The 27,981-nt window shown below is 40.4% G+C and overlaps 1 protein-coding gene across 12 annotated transcripts in view; it reads left to right on the forward strand.

Annotated features, from left to right (window-relative positions):
• The window catches only part of PPFIBP2 (PPFIA binding protein 2), an 86,910-nt gene that overhangs the window by 33,437 nt on the left and 25,492 nt on the right, over window positions 1-27,981 (forward strand). For 10 of the 12 annotated variants that reach the window (XM_079310139.1, XM_079310141.1, XM_079310143.1 and 7 more), the window contains exons 4-6: window positions 13,017-13,106; window positions 16,895-17,008; window positions 24,747-24,878. In XM_079310139.1, coding sequence (XP_079166265.1) covers window positions 13,017-13,106; window positions 16,895-17,008; window positions 24,747-24,878 — 336 coding nt within the window. Of the gene's footprint in view, window positions 1-4,676; window positions 5,546-13,016; window positions 13,107-16,894; window positions 17,009-24,746; window positions 24,879-27,981 lie in introns of those variants that run through there. The other 2 variants (XM_079310134.1, XM_079310135.1) reach the window with 2 other exon arrangements.

A 27,981-nucleotide genomic window follows, 5' to 3' on the forward strand; every position in this document is an offset into this window, starting at 1 on the left:
TGATTTGAAGGCATTATTTGAATAATGGAAGAAGGGCATAACTTTGAAGTATTTCTCTATATAACCCCTACTCATATATCACAGAATTTGGATGGATAGGTTGACCTATTGAAATTTGCTAAATCTTATAAGTTACGACAAAAATAGCAATATTGTTTCCACAACAAAGTTATTTCATTCTCTTTTGGATTAGCATGCCAATAACACAAAACTAAATATTTTTTAAGCTTTTGTGACCATTCAAAAATGGGGAAAAAAACCCCACTTATTTTGGACGTATTGTCTAAATATGTTGGCATCCTATTCCTTGCCAGAAGTTGGAAAAAATGGGCTTGATTTTCCTATACATATTCCTATATATATTCCTATATTATGTGTAATATAATGCTTAAGAAAAAAAAAAAAAGAAAATAATATTTGTATATTTCCTATCAGAAATAGGGACTTGTAAATGTGTATCTGCAACTTATTCTATTTGGGGGGTTTTTGGGATTTTTTTACTATTTTTTCCATTCTGAAATTTAGAAGAGAATAATCTGACATTCATTACAGCAAGGAGAGGCAAACTGCTACCTGGTAATGTTATTGGTGTGTAAGCAAATATTTGGTAAATATCCTGTTTCAAATGTCTCTCAGACTGATTTATTGAAGGTTTAGCAATTTCAGCAGTTCTTTGAAGCATTAGAGACAGGAAACTAAATCTGGTTTATTGTAATGTGTTGTGTGGTGGGATGCCAATAAGTATCTTTAATTATTTTATTTCTGTGTCAGTGTACTCTGCATATAACTGGGGGAAGTGTTCACAGTGATGTTGATGGTCTGTTAAGTAGAAAATGTTTTTTAGTTTGTATGTGAAAACAGAACTCAGGTTTATTACATTCTCTTCTAAATAAGTTTCATGCTTAAAAAAAAAAAAAAAAAAAAAAAAGGCAAGGTTCTTGTGGAAGTTGGGCTGGACAAAGTGGAATTTTGTAACACTTCTACTTACTAGTTAAAAGCAAGTAAAAGGGAGATGAATTTAGCTAATTACAAGTTATTTTAAAAATTAAATAGTTAAATTAGAATTGAAACTTATTTATACTTTTGACTCAATAACTAAACACTTGTGTTTACACTCTGGTACTAATTATTTAATTAAAAACTACTACTTGAAAGTATGAAGAAGGAAAAAACAGTGCTTAAGAATGTCTATTTTGTCCTATATTTATTACGATATTCCAAAACTCTAAATTCAAAACCTTTCACCATGTGAAATTACACACTTCTATTCTAATTACACACCAGTGATTTTTAACTCTGTCACTTAAATTTGGAAGCTTTTTCCAAGGCCTTAAGTGTTAAAAAGCCCAGAAAGTTCAAAATCCCAAGTTTCTGGGTTCCAGCACCAATGGCCACCCAAGTCTGTTTAATTCCAAATCCAATCCTTGATTTTAAATAACAAATTAGTCTTGAGTGCATCTTATGCTGGGAAAGGATTATTTGTTTGTGCATCTGCCAAATGTTATTTCTTGTCTGTTTCCCAGGATAATTGTTTGTTATTTTTTTTATTATCACAAGACAAGCAAACTTGTTCATCTACAGAATGCAGTGTATTTTTTAAATTTTGTCCCAAGAATTTCTTCTTTCTCTGTCACGTAGACATTGTCAGTACAATTAAGATTCTAAGATGAATTTTCTTGCTGAAAATACTTCATCTAGATCCCTGAAGCCATTTTTGCCATGAAAAAAGGATTTCTTCTACACAAATGGCCTGAGTTTCTTTCCACACAATATTCCCATATTTTCTCTCTCTTTTTTTCACTCTGGAGCTCTTACATTTTTCTGCACCATGAGAATGACACATGTGAATTGGCATGCTGAAAATATTTTCCCTTTTAAAATCTGGTCGTAATCCTTTTGTTTCCAAAGCAGCTCAGACACTAGGACTGGGGGAAAAAAGAAAAAAAAATTAACAGAGGAAAATATGTAGGAAAAGTTGACAATAATTCTTGGGGATGAGTTAATTTTTGTAGCATGTCCCTCCTCACTGGGGTCCCCTGATGAGGCTGGGAGGATGCAAAATTAATTTCTTGGCCTAAGAGAGCAACTAAGTTCTTTTAGTGTTTTCAGGGGCTGATGTGATTTGAAACAAGAACAATTTATGTGTTATTGATGAAAAGGAAAACTTGGAGAACTGCTCTGATTACTCCAGTTCCTTTACCCTTTAATTTCCCAGGAGATCCAGAGGCAATAGAAGAACAATATTTGCAGTTGTGCTGCACCAAAACCTGAGTTTCATCACGAATCAGTAAAATTTTGAAAACAATGCTAATAAATATATTTTTTTTTCATGCCCATAGGGCCCTGGCTGGGTGGGAAAAAGTGGTGGGAAAGCAATGTTGGTAGAAGAGGGAAAACACCCTTTCCTTCCACTGCTCTAAGAGATTTTCTGGTTGTTTTCTTGCCTCTTCACAGTCTGGAATGGAAGGACAAGAGAAGATTTTGTTGCTTTCAGTTTCAAAGCTCTTGCAGCGTGTTTGTTTACTATGCAAGAGAGGCTTCAAGCCTTGTTTGAGGTGTTTGACAAGCTGGCTAAAACTAGTGGCTCATTTGGCTGAGTGGGTTTTGCTGGTTGTGCGTTTCAGAGTTCTACAAATGGAATTTTTACTCCAGTCAAGCCTGGTAGCAGTTTTCTGTATGGAACTGGCAAATAAACCCTAAAGGAGCTTATGGAATATAAAAACTTTGCTAACCTGAAATATTTTGCTGCCCTACACTGCATTTGTGCTGCCATAATGTGTGTATTCTTTTATTTTTGGGGAAGGCACTGGAGAAAAGAGTTTGATGTGGCCAAGAGAGCAAAATCTGGATCAGTCTCTCTGGGGTAACACTTGAGGGTGGTGGTTCTGCTGTGGAAGTGGGGTTCTTTTTTCTTTTTTGGGCAAAGAAACTTTTGTTTCTTTGTTTTTTAGCTCTCCACTGAGCCAGAAACTGGTGCTCAGTGAAGAGCTACACACAGCCATGGATTTAATAAGTATAAAATAATATATATACAGTGGTAACCTGATGAAGCAATGAGTGCACTTTCCTTATTTTCACACTGCCCAGAGAAGCCACCCTGCTTTCCCAGTGAGACAGAAAAGCATTCCAAGCAAATCTGGGGTGCTTGATTTGCATTCAGCTGGTTCCTGAGAGGTTCAGGCCAAAGCTCAAGCAGGATGTAAAGTTCAGTGTGCAGGTGACAGGCTCCCAGGGAGCATGTGACTGTCTGGAATGTATGCTGTCAACATTCTGGCTGATAAGATGCAGAAAATTCAGACACTCACTCCTTAATCAGGAAGGGTGACTAACAGAAATCTGTGAAATCCAGCTCAAGTGACCAGACAGAATAAGGTATGTTCTCATTTTTAATACTTTTTAAAGGAGAAATTGATGCTACCCTAAGTGCAGATGCTACAGCAGGGCACTGGGAAGTTTAGTAGCACAGTTTTCCTGTGTTTTTTAAAATTAAAAGCACAATCACTAGGAATGTTTTGAGAGAGGTATTTCCTTCTTCCCTGAATATGACTGAGTTGGGAGTCTTAGAGCCAGTGTTTTGAAATGGTGGAAATGTGGAACCTTTGTAAAATGTGGTACTGTGGGATCTGCAGTGCTGTGAGATAAAGTTTGATGTATCTCCTAACCTCCACAATTAGATAACAAGTCTTTTTTGGGAAAAAAATATTGCTTTATACTGATGGGCATTTGTGTTTAATGTCAAGGCAGCCCCCATTCAGTCTCCAGCTTGTCAGCCCTGACAGGGAAATGTACTCTATTAAGTTGTGGTTTTTTTAATGTACCCTTGATGGTGTATTAAGATTTTTTTCAGCCAGTATGAGCTATTCAAGAAATAACTGCTCTCATCCACTTTCAGACAGCATAAAATATATTCTATGCTCAGGGCAGCCCAAGTCAGATTGTAGCATTGCTTTTGGAAATGGACAGTTCTTTCCTCCTCAGTTGATTTTAGGTATCCCAGGACCTTTAGATGACTTGTAGCACTGACTTGCTTTGTCATGTTTTTCTTGTCATGTGGCTTTAAGTAAGAACAGATAATAAGTACATGAAGGGAACTGAAAGTCTTGGTTTATATTTATATTCCCTATTACTTTGTGTTGTGGGAGGTTCTCAAAAGAGCTCCACCAGGCCAAAAGGACCAAGAATGGTTGAAATGTTAAAAAACCCACATCCCCTTGAAGAAATTTTGTCCCAGATCTGTTCCTTCCCCAGTCTGGAATGTGGGCAGGTCCCTCTAGGAAAGGCTTTATGCAGCTTCAGACTTGGAGTCCTTTGTGTATAACATCAATACCATGGGCAGCTTCAACTCTGGCTCTTCCTAAGTGCTGGTTTACTGCTCCCTAAGCCCAGGGCTCAGTCTGGCTGATCTGAAGGCAGTGAGGAGATAAACAAATGTTCTGGGATGATCACAAATATTCCATGGGGTCTGGAGAGGCATTGCCCAAGCAGCTGTCCCTGTGTGTGCAACCACCAGCTGCCTGGTTTAAGGCCAAAGCCACTTTGAACCAGGGGGACAAACAGCCCTGGAAGCTGAAGTTTATTGTGAAAAACTCCAAGTTATGGATGACTGCTGTGTGGAGACACCAGGGGACACCACAATATAAATTCCCTTCTTGGCAGAGCCTTGCGTTGCACGCGCCTTTATCTCGGTGTTGCAAGTTTGAAAAGCTGCCGTGCTGTGAGATTTCAGCTTCAGCAGGAGCAGGCAAACCTCTTGGAAAGGTATCATCATCTTCTGCTGGGCTGGAAAATCACCTCTTTGGCAACAGCAGGGTTTATGGGATTGTTATCTTAATCACAGGATCGTCCTGGAATTCCTCCTCCTTTATAATGTCTTTTGAGAGGACAGGCAAGTAATTCAAAGAGCAGAGCTTATTTTTAGGTTTAGTCAGAGCCTGAAATAAATGGAGAAGGCTGAGTAGTGTTACAATAAACAGGGAGTAGAACAGAGACAGGAAGTAGGGGGTCTTTGGTAATGAGTTCCAGCCTCTCTTGAAACAGAAAGCCAGAGAAAGCATTACTCGAGAATAGTTTCTCAGTGACAGCTTAATAATTTTTAGCTTGTTATTCAGCATTAAAGGGGAACAGTTCCTGCAGATTTATGCTGTTCTCGAAAGATCCTTTTTTAAAGATCATTTAGCAAGTTATCTTTTTAATGTTTTTAGGGTTGCATTGCTCCTGCTGCTAACTGATCCTCTGTTTAACAAAGCCAGATGTTTGGGGGGGAGCCTGATGTTTATACAGTGGTGTGTTACATGCACATCTGTGAGAAGCCTTTGGGTTAAGACTGGCACAGGAGCAGAGGAGACAACTTAAAATATGAGCAGGCACTGAAGATTTCAGAAGTTGAGGGTTGGAAGGGGGAGAAGTCACAGCTCCATCCTGTAGAACAAAGCAGAGCACTCGCTTCCAAAAGTTTCTTTCAACGCTGGGAATGTGACTGCTGAGATGGGCCCAAAGCATGGATGGTGACATTGATATTTACAAGCACTTCACGTGGCTAAAGAGGGTGAGTGATTTGCTGGGCTTTGCTTTCTCTTTCTGAATGCACTTTTAGCAAAATCTCAGTGAGAACTTTGAGAAAGGGAAGTGCCTCAGAATTTAAGTGGCGCGAGTTTCTCCACGAGAAGAGAATTAAAGACGTGCCTTGGTGGAGGAGGAGGAGGCTTAGGGAAGGGAGGGGGGGAGAAAATCAGCTGTCTTTGTCTTTAAAAATGAACCTCTGGGATCAAACTTGCAGCAAATGGCAATAGATTCTGGCAAGTGCTTGTGCCTCCACAACAAACCCTGCAGGGTCCAGCAGAAGGGAGGAGAGGCTCTTGTTTGCCATGCTGTGCTCCAAAGGGAAAAGTTTCCTGCAGCAGCTCTTCCCCTAAGGGCTTCTCCATCGGGGGAACTGCATGAGACCCTTCGGGATGCCTTTGTCTCGGGTAAAAATGGTGATGGTTTTCTTCTGTGCCTGCTGCTCTGCTGAAAAATGGGGTTTTTTTACAAAGCAGGGCTGGCTGTTTGTTCTGTTAGTTTTGTTGATGAACTGCATGAGATTGTTTATGTCTTCGTTTTTTAAAAAAAAAACATATAGGTTTGTGCAGCTCTCTCATCACCTTGAAAAAAAATCACTTTGTTTCTGTCAGCTTTTATGTTCTCAGTGTTTGTTTTTCAGTGCTATAAAAATCCATGAATGGGACGTAAATAGATCCCTGTTTTTAAAATTAGAATGAGGATTTAATTGTGTCACGAAAGATGCACATTCTGTCCTTATTCTTTTAAAATCTGTTTTAGCCTGTGTGTGCTTTTCCTGCAAATTCTTGCCTGTCTATGTGTATACACACATGAATATACATGCAAATGCTCTGTTGTGTTTTTTGCTAGCTGTATAAGCATAAAATATATGTAAAACCTAACGTGAAACACGATTAGGAGCACTTATTTTGGGTAGTTTCTTGAATAAATGTAAAATATTAATGGTGTGTCCGTCTCTAGTAAGAGCTTGAGAATCCTGAAGCTAATTTGCCAAATATTTGCATCAGATTCTGGAAACTTTCACATTTCTGGAGTGTGTCTGTGGAGGGGATTAAATGGGAAGTGAGTGGATAGTGAAGAGACAACAGGAAGTAGCTGCTGGTAACATTATACTATTATTTTAACCTGTGCTCTGAGCAGTTTAAGCTAATTACCTCTTTAAAATAGTGTATCTTTAAAATAGTGCCTCTTTAAAATAGTATCTCTTCAGCTCACATATTAATTTGCTATTTAAATGAGGTTGTGGATACAGCATGTCTGCCACTCCTGCTTCCAGAAATTTCATTTTCCTAAAGACAGGCTTGCTAACAAAAAGGTTAATAAAGTCTGCTGCCATCAGCTTGTTCAGAAAGGACATGGTGCTCAAAAGCAGCACGAGATTTTGCAGGAATTAATAATGTAATTCCCTTTATGTCAGGTACATAAAGGAGAATATCAACACTGCTGCTGTTCCCTGCAAGCTCTTTAAAGGGGTGAGCACACGAGGGGGAAGGGAGGAGGACTGAAAATGATCTTGCATTGTTCCCAGCAGAACTTCAGCAGCCTGCCCCCAAACTCCTTTGACAAGTGATTTAGAAACCAAAAAAAAAAAAAAAAAAAAAAAGAGTTGAAACAATCTGAGTTTCTGGGTCGATTCTCCCTTCCAAGAATCCCAGTGTCTCACATCTGGCACTGCCTCTTGCAGCACATAAAGATTTCAGTTCCTGCACTCACAAACTGCTGCTCCTTGGCTGATAATAAAATTATGAGTTGCTTTCAGAGTAACACATGGCATTTTAGCAGAGGATAACTGCAGCAGGTTTCCATAAAGCCTTGGTGAGGTTTGCCAGAGCTGGCTCAAATTTCATCATTAGCAGAAATCCCTTCAGAGACCCAGATGGGTTTTGATGTTGGCTGGGCTGGATTGGTGTGGTGTCTGTGGCTTGGACTGGGTTAGGGCAGCAAACAAAACCAAAAATCACGAGATGCAGGCAGGCAAAACAACAGATACAGCTGCTATTTTCAGATGCTCAGAAATGGAGGGTCTGGTTTTAAGCAGAACATTATTGTAATATAATATGTACAGTGGCATCTTGCAACAGCAGCAGGGGAAAGAAGCACTATTTAATTTTTTAATAGCACTAAAAAATACCTTTTTATATCAAACTGAAATAATCTGTCACCACAGTCCAGCTCTTTCCATTGGACTTTGCTGGTGTCAACACCTCCTGTGGAAAATCTGGACCAAGGATGGATAGAGGGATGGAGAAAGGAAGGAGGAGAGGGAGAATTCCTTGTGTATAAACATTGTGCTCTTAAATCCACAGCTCAGGCAGTGGTGGGAAGAATTTGCAGGTAATTAATTCTGGGTTCTTCCACAGGGCCTGAGTATGCATCTGCTAAAAGTTTCTGCTGCAAGCAAAGGGACCTGAGATACCCCCAACACCTCATTTTTAACAAATATTCTTTTGTTTGAGATTTGGGAGAGGGTCACATATATTTTGTGTCCTCCTGTTGCTTTATTCTTATCTTTCCACCCAAACTTAACTGGAAGGCACCATTCAAAATAAAAACAGTACAATCCATATTTTGGTATGTAGACATGTAGTTATAGCTCATAATTATTAATATAAATCTAATATTCACTGCAGACAGTGCAGCACAGAGCTGGTGAATGGCCTGAAATTGGTGTGCATTGATTTTATGCCTTCCTTTTTTTTCTGGAGGAGATTCTTAACCTGCTCCAGCAAAAGTTGGAGTGGTCAAACCCATGATGTAGCCATTAAATTCAAGATATTGAAGGTGAATCTTATGACTTCTGCAAAGATATTTTCTTTTAAGACATGTAACTGTCTGGAGGAAAAAAAGTAAGTATTGGTTTTCAGAAAAATTATCCAGATAAAATAAAAATATTTGCTCTAAATTCTTTTGGTTTAAGGACTACCAAAATTTACCTAGCTCTCAGTTTCAGACTATGCACTGTCAGCTCTTTTCAAGCGACTGCAACTTTCATTTAACCAACCAGTAACAATGGCAAATAAAAATTCCTGCTGTTGATTTACTAATTGCCTTCAGATGAAAGGCAAGAATTACAGATCCAGAAATCGTGTTCCAGCCCTCTCCTCCTCCTCTCAGGCAGATATATTGAGATGGGTGTGTATCTGAGGCAGCACTGATGTGCCAAGAGATTAAATTTGTATTGCATCCATAGCCAGATGCAAATAAAAATATTTACAGTGTAAGCTGCTCACTCATCACTCATCATAATACAACTCCTTGTGACTCAGAATATAATTCAGTGACCAAATAGAGTTCTGCAGAGGGGCTAAGACCATGCACTTCTAAATATTTTCAACTCAGGCTGGGAAGAGTCTGCAGTGTACATTTTGTGGTGCTGGAATGCAATACTGAGGTTTGGTAGTTTGTGGTAAAGCTGACTGGCTGGACTCTGCTGGCCAAAATTCTTGTTTTCAGCTTCTAAATACAGCAAAAGGCAATACATCAGGCATGTCCCCAATCTTCCCCATTCATGCAAGCACTGGGGTTGTCACAGGCCATGATAATAATTCAATTATCAGTGAGCTGGTTTGTGTGGCTGAGGAGGAGAGCAGGGTGGTGACACAATCTGCCTCCTCACACAGGAGGGTGACTTGTTGAAAAAGCTCACAAATCACCACATTCACCAGCTGCCAGGTTTCTTTTCCCAGCTCCTCCTTGCTCCACAGCTCAGGGTGAGATCCATGGGGTCTATGACAAATTTCTGAGTCTCTGGCCAGCTCCAGAAGCTGGTGGGGTTAGGATTAAAATTAGCTGTGCTGGAGGATCCTGGTGCTGAAAAGGGACACACGAGGAGAACATCAACTGACCAACATTTCCTTTGATACTTTTGCTGATTATCCCCATTTTAAATCAAAGTTATGGAATTGTTCTCCAAAGCCTGATTTTTTTTTTTTTTTTTTTTTTTGTGTGTCACATAAGAAGGAAAATTCAAGCCCTTTTCTTGGAAGAGGACTCAGTAATGACTGGATCATGCAAGTGATTATTAAGACACTTGGAACTTTCCAGCAGCTTTCCAACATTGTGTTCATATTAGTAAATTCCAAAGAGAGATTTGGAAAATAAAAATGGAAATGTTAAAGCAGGTCATGAAATGCTTTTTGAAACCTGGCTGGGTGTCCTGACACAGTGGATGGTGCCACATCCAGCTGGGGACTGTCCCCAGGGATGTTCCCCAGGGATCAGGGTGGGACCCAATCCTGTTTGGGGTCTGTATTGAGATCTGCACCCAACACTGTTTGAGGTCTGTATTGAGATTTTCACCCAATCCTGTTTGGGGTCTTTGTTGAAGGTCTGGATGAAGGCACCAAGTTCACACACAGCAAGTGCAAAGATAACACCATGCTCTTCCCCCAGGAAACGGTGACAGGATAAGAGAAATGGTCAAAGTTGTGCCATGGAAGGTTCAGATTGGATGTTAGGAAAAATTCCATCACAGAAAGAGTTGTAAAACATGAGAACAGATTGCCCAGGGAAATGGTGGTGATACCATCCCTGGAAGAGTTAAATTAAATGTGTAGGTGTGGTACTTGAGGACATGGTTTACTGGTGAAAATGGTGGTGGTGCTGGTTGACCTCAATCTCTTTTCCAATCATAAGAATTCTATGACTCCTGTAGGCAAAGTATTTATGGCATGCAGTTGATTGTTTATCTGCAGTGCTGCTGCCATCAGCATATTTTTAGCTACCTTGCCTTAGCATATCTTTCCTTCTACTTTATCATGTGTTATCATAAACTTTTTTATGTGTTTTGTGCAATCTCTCTCATTCCTTCATTGTAAGAGGCATAGTTAACATATTTAATTTATGATTTGTTGAGCCCAGGTAACAATTTTTGATCTTTAATGCTGGATCTGAAATAACAGCTTTGCAGGAAATCCTGGTGATCCAGCTTTTTAAACCTGTGTGGGCACATGAGCAGCGTTTATTCATTGTTTGTGAGTTCTTGGAGCAGCTGGAACCCTCTGTATGTGCTTGTATGTGCTGTGTTCAATTGCTGCTGCTCCATGTGACACCTGGCTCAGTTTCTGCTCAGTCCTGGCTCTCACAAGTACAGAATTCACAGCCCTCCACAGATGGCCTTGGCTCGTGTTACACTGCTTTATCTTGTCTTTATACACACCACCAAGAATTAATGAGTCTCAAACAACTGCTCCATGTCAATCAGACACTTATTTAGCAGCTCATTTTTCTGCCTTCCTGTGCTTATCTGGCTGACCTCACACCTGCATATTTAGGGCCATTTCTGTGAGGTCTTAGTTGTACTTATGTGGTCAAAAACTTGTGACAAAAGTGTATTTTTGAGTGGAGTTGACACCTCCATCTTTTGATGATGGATGCTGCTGAGTGAGGTGAGGAGTGAGCACCTGCACATTCTGTTTTCAGTGCTCCTGCTGACCCCTTAAACAGGGACAAAAAAACAAGGTTGTTGAATTTAGAGGTGATTCCAGTTAAAGGCCTTGCAGCTGAAGGACATGATTAAAACATAAGAGCCAGATGCATAGGAAAAGAGTATAAATAATAGAATGCAAGTCAGACTTGCTCCAAGTTATACATTTGAGCAGAAACAAAGAGTAAAAGCAGAATGAAAAGCAGGCTGGCAGCTGAATAAAAGCATTTTAAAGAGATCTGGAAGTTATGGGTCCTAGGCTGAAAATATATCAATTTTATTCTATGTTTTATATGGATAGAAATATGGCCTGAGAGTCTGAGAAAAGGTTTTACCACTCAAGCCAATTCCAGTTGGAGTCCTGTGTCTCCTCTTAGGCACTTGATTTCTAAAGTTGGGAAATAGTTGGTGAAAAAGAACCAAGAGAAAGCAACAAAACAAATCTTGAAAAATCAACCTGTGAGAAAAAGACAGAAAAACTGTTATTTTCTTTCACAGCATGAAGAGGGATCTGCTAACTAGAGATGTAAAGATAATCTTCAAATATGTAAAATATCTCTAAAGTGAACAGAAGGACCTATTTTTAAATTTATGGTGGTATGATAACCATGAAGCTGAAGAGATTATTCAGATTAGGCATTAAGAAAAATGCTCCAGTGATGGGTAGGTAAGAAATAGATGGAGAAGCTGTAAATTCTATTTCTGGAGGTCTTTAGGAGGAGACAAAACAGGATTATTGCACATAATCATCAGCCCTAGGATGGAATAGATGGATGGAACCAGATGATCTCTTCAGATATATTTCATTGTGATTCTCTTCATTTCTTTCAAAATAATCAGAACAAGGGTGCTCAGTTTTTCTCAGCTTGTAAAGGTGTCACACTTGTATCTAGTGCCACATTTATATCTAGTTCAGCACTTTATGGCTTTTGATTGGTTAAAATTTGATTTCTAGATTTGATTTAATTAGCACCATGTTTATTTTCAACATCTGTTTTACCTTTGAGCCTGTAGACCTCAGTATAGCTCAAGAAGTCATAAATATATTAATTTTTTTTTTAAAAAAAAAGACCTGTTCCCAAACATTCAGCTGAAAAAGAAGAGGCAGTTGGGGAGGAGGATTATAATTCTGTGGGTGCCATTGTGCCTGGAGCTATAAATGATCAGTCAGCTGCAGTTGGAGGGAGCTGCTGGGATTCCTGTGTTAGCTGAGTGTTGAGTTCCCTGCCAGAAATGCAGTGCCTGCACTGGAGCTGGGAAATCATCCTCTAAGGGCTCAGGTTTCTTTTGATGCTCTGAGCAAGCAGCTCCACTCCCACAATGTTTCATGTGCAGGATGAACCTAGGAGACACTTCTAAACTTAAATAAATGTGCAGATTTTTTTCTTCATTGTGGTGTTTCTAGATACTGATTTTAATAATATACAATATTTTAATACAAAATATTAAAATTCATAGGAAATGGGGTATAATGGTTAAGGACATGCTGTGTTTTAGAAGGTTTTGTTCCCTAGATCCATTTAGAAATCCAGAAGTGATTGGGTGGCTAGAGTAGCTCTTATAAGAATTTGATCATTTGAATAAGTTTTTAATTGCTAACAAAAAACTTCTAGTTATCTTTCAGTAATTTCTAGGAATAATACACCTATAGCAATTTTTACCACTTGAAAGTAAATGCAAGATTCATTGAATTTGGCAAAAGACCATGGAGAATAGATATTTAAAACTAAATGGGATTTGTTTTGGTATTTTCCATTGAAATCATAATTTTCTAGAAAATATCAGTCTGTTCATTTATCACTTTTGAATGCTGGAAATTAGAGAGTATTCAAAATACAGCTAAAAAAAGGTAGATTCTTAATGTACATTATTTTTTAATGTACATTAACTACAGGAATAATACATATGAAATAAAAAGTTCTGATCTATGCAGACATTTTAAAATTTATTTTATCTTATAAGAACTGCTTAATGTGCTTGGAACTTTAACTGTAAAAAATCTCACAGGACTTTTTTTTGTTTTTTCTCCCAGTCACAGGTGAACCATCATTCATCCAATAATGAAACTTATCAAGAAAGGTTGGCACGATTAGAAGGTGATAAAGAGTCTCTCATCCTGCAGGTATGTCCAAAAAAGAGAAGAAAATTGTCTGCACAGTTGATATTTAATGCAGAAAAGCTGAAGTGGCAGAGTATCTTCTGTTAAACAAATGTTAGCAGGTCACAGAGGTAACTGATATTTAACCAGGAATTAATTTTTTATCTGCATAATCCCTTTAAATGGTGGGGTTACCTGGTAGACGAGAGGAGAGGGGTGTAGCAGCAGTAAAAGTGGGGGGATAGCAAAGGGAATAAAAATAATTCTGTCCCAGGCCCCTGCTGGGGTGCTGGTTCTCATTCTAGGTTTGCTAGTCCTGCCAATTTTCTAGATTCTGTGTGCCACCAATTTTAATGGACCAGAAGACTGGCAGGTAGATAGAACTGGAATTTTTCCTCTTCATATGCTGTACCAAAATTGTTTACATCACTGAAAAGCTTAAGGGGGAGGGAAACAGGGAGAGAGAAAATTTGACAGTAAAATGCCAGGCTGAGCTCTAGCAGGTTTCCTATTTCTCAGTTTACCTTTTTCAAACAGATCCTGTGTCACATATAAGTTCTCCTGGAGAAAACACATGTTGCAAAAGTCAAAAAAAAAAAAAAAAAAAATCCATGTATTTTTGCTAGTACTAAACTGTACATCCCACACTTTTTAAAAACTGAAGCTGGAGATTATTTAAATGGCCTTTGCATATCCTTTTCCTTCATGCTTTCAAATGCATATTGCCAGCACATACATTTATATCAAACAGATCTGGAGTGTGTTGGGTGGGTGCTCTCCCTGCTTTCAGTCCCAGGTTTCTGTAAACATGTTTTATCCTGTATGTTCTGCTCACACTTGTGTTCACTTACTGAGCAGAAAACTCACTGCTGTTGTTAAATAAACAAAACTTGTTTTGAGATTCAAGCTTTGGCATGGTTGGGGTTTTTTTCTTTCATTACTGTTGAACTAAGTTGTTGTAACCAAATTTAGGAAAAAAAAAAACCCACCTGGTTGAAAAACAACCTCCTTGTTAGAATTTAAGTGTGCACTACAAATTCCCTTTACAGCTGATATTTATTAGCTCATCTTTTATTGATCAAAGGGTTGTTAATGGCAAAAACTTGATTCTCTGAGTAACAGCAAACAATTTTCCACACTGTGCATTCATGTCTTGAGCACCTGAGCATTTCATGAGTGGAGAGAAAACTGGGAGCCAAATCCAGCTGTTCCCTGCAGAACTGGGAAAAATCCCAGTTCTGTACCTGAGGCTGGAGCTGCTGCACCTGTGAGTGAATCCTTTGTTCCCCCCATTTCTGTGCAGCCCTGTGCATCAGCTTTTGAGGATCTAACAGTGCTGGTAAATCCCTGCAGGCTGCTCAGGATGTGCTTTCCCTCTCCCTGCCCTGCAGATTTTCAGTGACAATTTCTTCATCCACACAATGTGGAATGCAGCCAGCCAAATGCACTAAACACAGGAGTTTATGACACATCTTGGGACCTGCCTAGAGCTTGTCTTAGAGTAAAATCAGATCTAGAGAATGTCTCCCTTCCATTTTACTCCCATCACCTCCCCCCCCCCCCCCCACCAAACCCAAAGGCTTAGTCAATATTTATGCATTTCCCTTTCATCTCTGCAGAGCTGCAAAAACCCCCAGGCAAATAAGATAGACCAAAACCTCAGCTGGAAGATGAACATCAACAGCAACAAAGATGCCAGGGTGGAGCTGGGTTTAGCACCTGGTTTTTACACCAGTTCTTCTCAAACATGAGGAGCCCCAAGCTGAGGTCCATGACCCTGGGGATGCTGCTGGATGTGACCTGTGAGAGGAAGGGAGGGAAAGGAATGGGAACAGAGCTCCTCTATTCTGAACAGGCTGAATTGCACCAGAGACTGGCCCATGGCTGCAATCTGGAGGGAATGTGAGCCTGGGAACACTCCAGTCTTGCCCCAGACTCCTAAACCTTTCTAACACTCGATTTTTAGCTAAGTGTTCAACACCCTCACTTTTACAGAAAATATATCACCTACAGGCTGAGGCTTGCAGGTGTTGCACTCCTAAGGCAAAGATGGAATTGCCAGGGTGGCATAAACTGGGATTTTGTTCTGGGTGCAGCCTTACAGGTTCCTTGAACAGTCTGGCAGATGTGATCCTAGGCAGAGAGAGGAAAATATGAGCTCCAAGTGGCTGATGTGCCTCTCAGCCCAGCTGCTGGAACACCCAGGACAGGCTTCTAAAGCTGCTAAGCTTCCACTAAATTCCTTTGCAGGTCACATTCAACATCCAGAGTTTTCCTTCCAGGTTGCAGTGGTATTTAAACCTAACCTGATGCTCTAAATAAAGCTGGTTTTCTTTCTCTGGAAGGTGCATCACGCTGAAGGAGAGAATTCAGTTTATTCCTTCATGCCTTCTGACCCCACATGGGGCTTTTCATGTATCATCCCTCATTTGATGGGAGCAAAACAAAGCAGACAAGCTGCAGATTTCCTTGCAGGGAGTTCTCCTGCCCAGCTTGGATGTGTGCCCTGCCATTTGCCTCCCCCCACTCCTTCCTATCACCTCTCATCCTGAGCTCAGCTGCACTCTAAGCTACAGCCAACTACCCTAATGGAAAAAAAAAAAATTAAATAGTCTTTTCTGTTTCATCATTTTTTTTCTGTGTTTCTGTCCCAGGCATGCTTGGCTTTGTGTCTGCAGGTAAAAGAAATGCAGATCTCTCCCTCTGCAGCTTCCCTGAAGTGAACTGGATTGCTCATTGAGTTTTTAGACATGCTGCTTACTGGAATCCTAAAATTTCTTAAATTTTTTTTATCTTAACTGTATATTTTTATGGTTTTTTATTAACAAAGGTGCTTTAGGGTTGGATGTGAGGGCACATATAAGGGTTTGTTAATGCTTTTCCTTCAAAGTGGAGTTTAAACACCTTAGGCTCCTTTGTTTGTTTGTTTTAGATAATATTTTTTCTAAAATAATTAAGGCTTTTATATAACTAAATAGTCAAAATGAATATACAGAATCTATGGGTTTTTTAACATAAGAATTATCTCTGGGGTTTTTTCTGTATCTTTCTAATGTTATCCTGGTTTTTTCTGCTTTGTGAGATTTGGGTTCAGCTGCTGGGCTTCTTACATTGCACACTCACTTCTCTGTACCACATTCCCACAGTTCTTCACCAGGATTGCTTATTTTTGCTTTTCCTGGGCTTCATTGTCTGTATCTCCCTGCTTTTGCTTTCATGTTTTGGCTTGCCAAAGCCTGGGAATTTTTGTTGGAATACAACTTTGGCACAGCTAAAACTCACTTTTTACTCATGGCATTCTTTATAGCTGTAGATAGGTAAACTATCAATAAAGTTTTGTTCTTGTAAGAAGCAATTGGGATGGGAATGAATAGTTATTCTACTTATCTGTTTTAGGGAGCGAAAAGCCAGCAGAACCCGAAATGGCAAAACCACACAAAATATTTCCAGTATCCTCTGCTCTTGCTTGCTCCTTTCCAATTTTCCACCCTTGTGCATGGAGGGACCCAGGCTTACCTACAGGCAGCATTCCACCCCTTCTTGAAATGCCCTTTCTTTTGTCATAACAAAACAAAACAGTTGCAGGGGAGGGGAGATGGGAGGGCGGGGTTGGAGCAAAAATAGAGGTAAGGCTGCAAAACCCTGGCTTGGGAGACAGCAGGTTGCTGCAGTGCACAGGAATATTAAAGCTTTGAGGGCTTGGGGAAGGCAACTTCTTGTCAAAACGTGCACTTGGATGTTACATGCATAAGGTAATTGGAACTTATTTACAGCCAGTTCAGCAGCACTGTGCTTCCCCTCTCGAATTACAGGTGAGTGTTCTCACAGACCAGGTGGAAGCTCAAGGAGAGAAAATCCGGGACTTAGAAATCTGTCTAGAGGGCCACCAGTTGAAGCTGAATGCTACAGAAGAAATGCTCCAACAGGTAAAAATCTGTAAAAATCTCTAAAAAGCTTGCAGAGCTTCCTGCACGACCCTCTCCAGCAGTGGGGTGAGCACACATGGTCACCTTACCTTTGGCAACAGGACAAAACAGGGAGGAAAAAAAAAAAAAATTGTTTAATTGTTCTCCTCCTGCTTTGCACGTTTCCCCCCCCCCCCCTCCTATAAATGTTTCTTTGTTTTCCTTTTGCAGAGAAGTTTTGCTGGCTGGTTGCATAATGCTGTACGTGGCAGCAGTGTGTGGAATGAAACTGTTGTGTTTTATTTGAACTGTGCTTATTTGGACATGGCTGAGTAACTGGTTAGGCAGGTTAAATGTATCGAATACATTTAAGAGTTATAGAATTAAGGAGTTTTATTGAAATGCCTTCTGTTTTCCTATGGCTTTGAAGCTGAACAAGCAGCAATTTGAAATGAATTACTGTATCAAGTTCTGTTCTCGAACCATTTTCACTTCACTTCAGAGCTTTCCCCTTATCTTGATATGAGAAAATTAGTATATAAAGACTTTTTTTCCTTTATTTCCATCAACAGTTCCAGGCTACATGATTTCATTTTTGCTCTTTGATGTTCTATGTTGAGGGAGCAGAACAAATGATAAATTAAATGCCTTACACAACTTGCAGGTCTGTTGATGCCAAAGTTCTTTCCCTGTGCAGTTCTCTGTTACAGATGCAGATCACCCACTGTTAATGCACCACATAGATACCAAAAATAGACTTGAAACTGTAAATGAGCCTCAAAAACCTATGCCAGAAATGTTTAGGATAGATGCTGCTCTTGATGAGCCTGGTTCTTCTTTCCACATAAATATTTTGTGTTATAAATTTGCTATTCTGGTCCATGTGAGATACACAAACCTTTTAATGAAGTGCTCATAGCTTTAAATTATGGTAAGGATCCTTGTGCATATGTATGTAAACAGCAGCAGTTTCTATAAGATAAAACTGCATCCTAAACTGTTTAAATTAACAATTCTCAGAGGTTCTTGGAAAAAACCTTCCTTCTCATACAGTCCAAAATACTTCCAGCTGAGAAAGGATGTATTCTGAGGGGGTGTCTAAAAAATGCAAACAGTGAGTGCATGTGGTTTTCCAGTGAGATCTGAAGTGAAACTCAAAGAACAGTGATTGTTTAAGTTGTGAAAATCTGTTTTCAGACTCCAGGAAGGCATTCACAGCAGAGTGCAGAAGATTCCTGCTCCAACTAAAGCTGCTTTAGCAGTTTCTGCTAAAACTGTTCATTCTTTCCCTGACTTTAATTTTTTTGCCCAGATGATATTCTGAGAAAACTGTGAACCTAAAGCCTTATTTCCCAGAATACTGAGAGATCTGAAAATAGAATATAATATTGCATGAGCATTGCCATTTCAGTGAAAATGTTTGCATGTGCCTGTCTGGAGTTAAGCATACACACAAATTGCTTACAAAGCTGATCCTAAGGTGATAAGCCACAAGCTAAAGAAGCCAGAGAATCTCCAGATATGTCTTAAAAAAGCCTTAAATCTATATTTTGGAATAACTTTGGGCAGCTGAAGTTGTTTCTCCCAGTAGACAACGGGATATGAAAACCCAAGTTAGATTTCTCAGCAGTCAGAGAAGTTGTAATTTATTTTCCCAGCACAGGAGCCTATTTAATATCATTTATTTTGGAGGTTCTCAATTCATCTTGCTGAAAAGATTTTGGGGGATGAGTTGAGATTTGGGCAGAAGAGAATGAGCTGATCATGGGGTGATTATGACATTCATGTAAGATATGTGGCCAGTGGGCTTTCCTGCAGATAATTTTTCAAAAGTAAAGTGAGTGTGGTCTCAGGGGATTAAATAGATGGATCAGTCAGGTTTTGGGGAGAGTTGGGTTCAGGTCTCCTCATCCAGCTGCTGCTGCTGTCCTGCTTTTCAGAATGACTCATGTTACCATCTTAGGTGGGTGTGAAGTGTAAATTCAGGTTTATTTCGTGGTTCTGCTTCCTCATTTACAATATATTTACAATGTATTTAACTCCACTGATTTTTGCTTTTGTCAACTTAAGTCAGCTGCTTCCTCTAAGTGGAAAATGGAACAATAAAGATAAAACCCTGTCTTTTTAATTTTGAGAGCTATAAAGGGGTGACTCCTAATTAATTCTGTGCAAAAAAAAAAAAAAAAAAGCTTCATTAAAAAAAATTTAGAAACTTCAAGATAACCTAATGATGGTAGCTGGAAGTTCCATGGCAGAAAGTACCCTTTTAAAGTACCCTTTCTAATGCACCCTGCAAAGTAGTTTTTGCTGAATTTGTGCTAGCAGAGACTTGCCCTCCTTGGCAGGGTGGGGTTTCTGGCAAAAAAATCCTTCTGGCTCATGATTTATGCACAGTTGTTTTGAACCCTGCTACAAAGTGATCACAGAACCACTTCTGAAACAGCAGCTGGAATAAAAGTCACACAAACAACATGAAGTGGCTGCTCAGCATTTTGGGTGGGCATCTTGAATGTGGAGTAGCAGCAGCAGAGGGGAGAATTTTGTTCTCCTTTCACCCTTCTCCTCCTCCTGACCATGTTTTTCTGCAAATTATGTGGGGTTCTGGTGCTCAGCAAACCTTTTCCCCAGTGACTGGGGTCAAACTAACCTGGGGTTGGGGGGAAGGGGCTGTTTTTGTGGAGGGTGAGTGACACAGGTCACAGCAAAGGTCAAGGTGTGGCAGAAGGGCAATGCAGAGATGTGCTCTGACCTCACTGTTTGTGGAACAGTGCCAAGGAAAATTCATCTCAGCAGCATTTGGGCACTGAGAGGATCCTGTGTGAGACACACAGAGATGCCCTGGTGTGCACAGTTGCACACAATGTCAGGCTTATGGCATCAAACCCAACATTTTACTTTTTTAAGGGCTTTCTCCAGCTCAGATTGTAATGAAGAAAAGTATTTTTCCACCTTGAAGGTGTCTGCATTTTCTTCCTTCAAAAAAAAAAAATGAAGCAGGCCTTTTCAAAACTCATGAGAGTCAATGGCAAAACTTTAATTCAGTCATAAAGTATAATTCAGGCTTGGGCCAAGCATTTACTTCAGAGTAAATGCTAACAGAAAATTTTCTGGAGCATGACTGGGAGCAAAACACACATTTAATTTAATCTCATGAAATTACCTTCCAGTGAGGTGTCTGTCCTGCTGCTGAATGTAATAAATAACAAATGTAATAAAGGATTTGGAAATGCTGGCCCTGTGAACAGCTACCTGCCTTTCCCCTTAGCACATTGTAATGCAGATTTCTAGGAGTAAAATTAAAAAAAAACTCCTAGAATTATCTTAGGAAAACAATTTATGCTGTGGCAGTCCACTTGCAGTGTATCAACTGCTTTAAATTGTGAAGTTTCAGCCAATTCTGCAGAGCAATGATGGGTGTGTTTGTTCTAAGTCACTTTGTGGCATTACTGAGTAAATGCCACAAACTTTTCTTCCAGTCAACTTTAAGAAAGAAATTTTGGTTTTGGTTTTTTGGAGGTTTTTTTTGTTGTTGTTGTTGTTGTGGGGGTTTTTTGAGTTTTTGTTTTTGGGTTTTTTTGAGAGGAGGGAAGGCTTTGGGGGAGTCTCTTATCAACCTGCTGTACAATTGGAAAACAGAAATAATTTTTGCTCTATTGAATTGCCCTAAACTCCCTGTAACAGAAGTAGCAGCCATGCCCAATGTAAACACTGAGTGCTGTGGAATCTGTGCTGTCAGATTGACAGCTGTGCCATGTCCAGCTGAAAAATGAACCTTCTGCACACACAGATTTCACCTCCATGGTCCCTTTAGATGCATTTGTTGGTAGTTACCATGAGTAACTACAGAGGTAGAGCTGTGCTTTATTTATTTCATCATATTTATTTCACAGATTGTCATTTCCCTGGGAGCTCTATGGAATAAGGGATATCAGTTTGCTTTGCCAAGGACAATCCTGGCAGAATCTTTCCTGAATCAAACCCCAGATGTGGTCTGACCTGGTCTTTGTGCCTTCCAAATAATTTCTGACACAACCAGCTCTTGGGTAGTTTTGTTATGTGAGCACCATTGTGTCTTCAACCAAGTGAATTCTCTTGGAAAAGTACAAATGACTTGGTTTTAGGATTCTTTGTGTCTTAAAAACATACACACAAAACCGTGGAATATTTGGGTGCAAACCTGTCAATTTATGGCCCACTCCTGTCTGGGTGCAAGGTGTGCCAGCAGTGGGGAACATTTTAAAAAACTGCATTAAAATAATGAAAGGGGAGCTGAATCAGAGCAGGAACTTGAACCCAAGGCTGTTCAGTGTGTACCTGCTCTGGTTTTGCAGCTGCCTCATGCTCAGAGGAGCCAGGATCCTGTCCTGCTTGCAGGACATAAATCTGGAGTGCATGTTTGCTCCTCAGGAACTCTGCTGGCTGGCAAAGACCATTCCTCCAGCTTTCAGTTTGCCTGAGTTATCTGATCTTAGATGAATTTCAGCACTTGTTTATAGCATGCAGGAGCTTCTTGCCAGCAGCTGGCTCAGTGGTTCAGATTTTGTAGTGTGCTCTGGTTTTTCTAAGGTTTTTCAGAGCTTGCTCTCTCAGGCTGTGCAAGCTTTATCTCTCCAGGTGAGCATTCCACAGCTTTGCTCCTCTGCACTTTAAATCTGCTCCAAGGGCTGCTGGAGCTGGCAGGGCTTTGGAGAGCTCTGTCTTTTCCCTGCCTCAACCATAAAAAGGGCAGATGATGCACTGGAGGGCTGTAATTCCCTGCCTTGCACCATGCCATGGCTCTCAGCTGGGTCTCCAGCTAAGCACATATCTCATTTCTGCCACAGCTGACTGCTGAGAAGTGCAGCCCTCCCTAGGGGTGCTTCTGGCTGGATTTTGCTTGCCAGGTAGGTAGCTTGGTTTGTCTGTCTCTCTCAAGGCTTTTAACAAGGGTGAAGAGTAAGGAAATTTTGCATTTTTTTTTTACGGTGCTCAAGTGCAAAATGGGATCTTTGGGTTGTTTTTTTTTTCCCCTCCTCACTTGACTAAAATCTCACTTACGGTTTCTCAATCAGTGTATGGCATGAGTGTTCCTTCTTGTTTTGTAGAGAGCTAAATATCCTGGAATTTTCTGTGCTTGCAGCTGAGAGCTTAAAAAGTTGTGGTGTCCTCTTTCCAAGCTATTTTTGTCATGTTAGATTTTATAAACTTTTAAAAGAGTTATATATTTCCAAGAAAACTAAATGTGAGAGTGAGATATGCAAAATGTGCTGCAGAATATTGGAAAAGCTGATTAAGTATTTTAGAAGTCTGCAGTGTGAGTTTTTAAAGGCATGTTGTTTTTGGCAATAGTTTGCTATTCTTTGATCTGTCTGGTACATGTGTATCATTGCTTCTGCATGCCTCCTCAATTTTTCAAGTTAAAAGTTGAGTTTAGAAAAGGAACTTTAAGGAGGCAAGTTGCATTTGCATAGTATAATGTATAGGGCATTTTAAAACTAAAAACCAGTATCTTGTTTCTAAAGAAGACTCCCTAGGATATGTTCTATATCTGTTCTGTTTTTCAACTAAGATCCTCCTAAAGCTGCCACAGCCCAAATTACCATTTTGCCTGTCTTATATTATCTTTTTTTTTTTTTTTTGCTTCAAAACCAAAAACATAAATTTGTATTTTCTCTTCTTACAATCACATATTTATTCTGGCCGGATTCAAGTTGCATCATACCACTGAAATACTCTATAATTTCTCTGTAACAAAATGGTTCACATTCTTAATGAGCTGTTCACTGTGAGCATCTGCTTGAAGATGAAAATAATTGCTTCCAGATGTTCCAGTTTCAAGAGGAGAAGTTTGCTTCAAACAGCACTTGCTTCCAAAGCAAAAGTTGGGTCCTCTGGATGCAAGGGGGAATTATCAGCTGCTTTAAATCAGTGGAGCTCCATTGAAAGCAAACCAGGGGTAGTTAGCTGCTCTGCCTGTTTTGAGGTTTATGCCAGTTTGCTCCAGCTGAGAATATCTGACTCCCCAGCTCCAGAGCAAATTGTAAAATTCTGTTTGAGCTGATTAAAAACAAAGCAAGCCCAAGCAGCTGCCTTGATGCTCCCTTGGACCAGGTAGTGCTTCTGTGCCTCACACAGAGCTCCTGGATTTGGGATGAGAGGAGTGAGTGGGGATTGCTCTCCACTGCATGGCTGAGGGTAATTTAGGGGTCTGTAACAAAAATAGGGAGTAATGCCAGATGGTGCACTCAGAGGATAGATCTTTTGTTTAAAATCCCCAGGGGGATGCTGTGGCTCCTTGCCTTATTAAGAAATCTTCCTCCCATATCATGGAACACCATGTCAGTGTCCAAAAAAAATTCTGAATGTTGTTTTAGCTCAAGAGTGAATAGAGTCTGCCCATGGGGCCAGAGTTGCCCCATCCTGCTCTTCTTTCTGATGTTCAGTGGCCTTATTTCATATCAAAGCTCCCATTTTTAGCTCTGCCTCAACCTGCAGCAGTCTGCCACCTAAACTGCTGTGCAGAGCCTGCACTGCACTGGGATGTGCCTGTGAAACCCCTGCAAATGAGTGTTTCTTCTGGAAGACAGAGGAGCTATTTGTAATTACAATTGTAATTTTTGTCACCTGTGTAGAAAGCAGCTCTTCCTGCTATTTCATTAAGTGACTGCCTCTTAGAGTTTCTCAATAAGAACATCAGTGCAATATCTTTCCTTGATTAGTGTTTATTTCATTCAGAGGAGGAAAAAAAAAAAAAAAGGCCAAAACCATGAGGCTACATTTCTGTTTATTTTCCCATCCATCCCCAAATATCATTGCCAATGTCAGCAGGAACAGGCATGGCATTGGGAATAGTGGGTGGCTTGGTTAATTGGTGTTGCAAGTTCAGTACTATTTTTAATTTGTGCAATATTCCCCACCAGACTAAAATAGCTTACATGCAGAGCAGATTTTGAAATAAACTTTAACTCTGTAATCTTTGAAATAGCCTTTGTGGCTTCTCCAAGCCATGGTCTCCAATGTAGTTCAGTTTGGGGCAGAGATGACAACAGGGTGATGGACGTGGTAGTTTCTGATCCTTCAATAACATCAGCATAGATCCAGATTAACTATGGCAACTCCAGCTAAATCATATTAATTCAGAGCACAATCTGTTGTGATTCTTCAGTTTGATCCACATGATCAACACACTAATGGGATTTATAAATTATCACAAAATATTTTAACCATTTAGAAGCCCACAGTCTCTTTGTAAAGATCGATTTGGCACTTGGAAAACTAAGTATGAATTCTTCAGTGAGGCTTAAACTCCTGATGGGACCTTTATTCCCTTTTGAATATTTGGGTGAGAGGCATTTGATGTATGTAAAATGTTGCTTCTGCTGCTCAGTTTGGTGAAGGTGCTCATGCTGCAGTGCATCCTTTATTGATGATGTGACAAAATTTCTACAAGGTAATACTAAGGCATGGCTTTGGCTAATGTGGTTTAGGAAGGCACCAACTCTTTTGTAATATGCCATTGTGTAGGTTTGTGTCTGCTCAGCCTGAGCATTGTTTTTGATTTCAAGTCTAGCCCAGGGATTAACTTTACCACACATTTGCTTGAAACCAGGAGGGAGGCACGGTGGTTTGGTGATTAACACAGAGCATTTAGATGAAAATAACTGCAGCCCTTGAGAAACACACTGAGGCTCCAAGTGAGGGTTTCTGCCACCAGAACAAACCCATGGCAGGCTGTCAGTGCTCACAGAAATGACTGGGGGATATTCTGCTTTGCTCCCAGGAGCTGCTCAGTCGCACGTCGCTCGAGACTCAGAAGTTGGATCTGATGGCTGAAGTTTCAGACCTGAAGATTAAGCTGGTTGGCATGGAAAAGGAGCAGAGTGAATATGAGGAGAAGCAGAACAAAGCTGAGGTGAGTTTTTTTTTTTTCATCAGCCTGCTTTAAATTTTTTTCCATCCTGTTCAGCCCACCTGAGCTTTTGGGCTGAAACCAGCACAGAAAATCAAGATTTTCCAAGGTTGCAGCACAGCCTGGATCACTGATGCTGTGAATTGGGTGTGCTCATACATTTTCAGGATGGGGGCTCTTTTCCTCTCTCTCATTACACTTCAGAGGTTGCTGTTTGGCTTTCATCAAGGCAAAAGAGTCTGGAGTTCCTTCCAGAAGCATTTATTGCAGTGGGTGTTGGCTTAACCCTTTGCTTTCCCTGGCAGCTGGACTGACATGGCTGTGCCAGGATTAGCAGAGCTCTTCTCATGTTTTTGTGGCAAAAAAAAGACTAAACTCAGCATCAGGGCTGCCACAAGCACTGAGATTGGGGATTTAAAGGTATTTGTGGCACTTGGGAGGGATTTTGCCTCAAAGGTGTCTTTCCCCTTTGTGGCTACATAATAAATAGCAAAAAAATATCGTGGGCTGGAGGCAGTTCCAGCCCTCACTCCCTTTCAGATGTGGAGTGTTCTGGACATCAAAGGAGCTTTGGGTTTTGCTGCAGTGGTTAAGAAAGGGAGTATGAGACAGGGAATTCATCTGAGCAGCATCCATATCAGGGTGGTGAGCAGCAGGTGGGAGCAGGGAAGGAAAGCAGCTGTGGAAGAGAGAAATTCATACAAATTCCCATGTGTTGCCCTTCTCTATGGTCCTGTAAGGGAACCAGCTAAACCAGCAGTAGAGGATTGCCTGGAAAGGAAGAATTACTGGGTCTGGGATTTATGCATTGCTCACTGGAAAAAAAAAAAAAAATAAATCCCAACTTTGTTCCACATTGACTTAGGAGAATTTGAAATGCATTGGGAGCTGTTTGCTCTCCACAGCTCTGCTAGTGGAATAGCTGATAGCTATGCAGTGACGTGGCTCATTTGGGGTGTGTTTGCTTTCCACTCATTTATTCTCTGAAGTTTTCTTTAGAGATGCAAAGATAGTGATTTCTGGCAAAGCTTGCAAGCCAGGGAGGCACCAGCAGCTGGTTTTTTACCACCTGTGGCCCTTCTCCTGCCCTTTCAGGCATAATTGGCAGTGCCTTACAGAACATGAGCACTCTCAAAGTGCCTGAAAAATCTGAGCAGCACCTGCTGGGTGCTCCCCATGGTGTGTGGAACACAGGGGTGATGATCCTGAATTACTGCAGGGCACACACAGCCAGCCTGGACCCTGGGAAGCAGAGAAGATTTTGGGTGCATTTGTTATGGATTTTTAGGTGGTTTAAGGAGGTTTGGAAATTCTGCTGCTGCAGTGAGGTGTGTGTGTGGAAAAGCTGAGCTTAAACAGCCTGGGTGCCTTTGTGGTATTGTGTGCTATCACACCTGCCTGCTGAGATGGAAAAAGGGATTCTGGCCTGATGGAAAAAAAAGATTCTGACCTGATGGAAAAGCTGGGAATGGCTGTGTTGAGTGTGTGCTGAATTATTAACTACCCCAAGGAGTGATTGGGTTTCTGGTGTGTTGAAAGTCACAAACCTTTGCATGTGCAGAGCAAGGAGAATGGGTGCTGTAAGGAAAGCTGTGGGAAACAAAAAGCATTTTTGGTTTGCTTGTTGAGCTGTTTGTGTATTTATTTCAGAGTCTCCTGGATGAGCATTAATCAAATTTATCAGGAGTTGCTTTCAATCAAATTGGATGCTTAGTTGAATTCTAATCCCTTGACCCTATTTCTTCTCCTTTTCCTGTAAATTACACTAATTTTTCAACACAGAGACAACGTCAAACATCAGGATGAAATTTATTAATATTCTTTATGTTATTAAGAATGCAGCTGCTTAAACTTGGTCATATTTTGAGTGTTTTCCTGAACTCTTTGCCTCCACTGCCCAGCTACATCTTTCTAATGAAGCAACCACTTTGACAAAAAAAAAAAAATCTACCTGTAGTTTGCTCTTGGTTTTGGCATCCAGCATGTAAAACATTTTAAACCAGCTTGTTCATGATACTTCATGGCTGACCCTGCTATTTCTAAATATAATAATGGGGTTTGAAAAGTTTAAAATTAAATGTGGCATTGCAGGATCATTGCAGCTCCACCACGTTTTCTCTCTATTCTAATTTTGTGTCAGCTCATTTCACAGCAGCTGTTTCCAGTCACTTAGAATTCATCTATAGAATTATTCTTCTGGCTGAGCTGGGAGGAAAGACAGCAAATTAAGGCATCCTTCTAAATATGAGAGAGTTTTAATGTGCAAGATTGGTTTCACTTTATCTAGTGCAGCTGTCTTTTAGGTTTGGTTTTAGTGAGCAGCAAGGAGTTTATCAAGCATCTCCAACCTCCTTTCAAAGGTATTGATTTCACACTGAATGCCACTTGTCTCTGGCTCTCCAGAAGCACATACTAAATATAAAGTGCTATTTATTTATATTTATGACAGAGGGGGCAGGAGAATTGCTGCTTTTACAGGGACTATCTCACTGCTGGCTTTGCTATTTAAATTCCTTTTCTGGGGAATATTGTCCTGCTTTTGTCACAGTAGTGCTGTGAAGGTTTCTGGAGTCTCACCTAAGGGGTTTCTGTACCTGAGAAGCCTCAGGAATTTTGAAAATGTGTTTTTCTGCATGAAGCAATGCATGAGGAAGCAGCACTGTCAAAAGGTTTATGTCTGCTCTACCTGAACATGGACAAAAGAGACTTTCTGTCTGTCCTGCTCCTTCCTTTTGTGGCATGGGAGAAGTCTGTGGGCTTGGCTGCAAGCTGCTGGCAAGCATTTTGTGGCTCTTGTGACTTCTGAATTAAATATCTGGTGCAAAGCTGCTTGCAATTCCAAAGAAACCTGAGTCAGTGAGGCTCTGACTCCCTCTGGGGACTCTGGAGTGCTGCCTCACCTGAACCAAGGTGCTGTATTTAGTGTTAATAAATGTTCCTGCCAGGTCCCATCCCCAGCTGTGCTGCTCTGCTGGTGGAGAGGGTGGTAAAAAAACCCAAACCTAATCCTCATTTATGTGCATTAAAGGTTTGTTGGGTGGAAGAGGATGAGCATCAGACATTGTGTCCTGGTTGAGCATAATATGTATAAAGTAAAATGTATGTA

Source organism: Erithacus rubecula (genome assembly GCF_903797595.1).
Source record: "Erithacus rubecula genome assembly, chromosome: 6".
NCBI classification, from domain to species: domain Eukaryota; kingdom Metazoa; phylum Chordata; class Aves; order Passeriformes; family Muscicapidae; genus Erithacus; species Erithacus rubecula.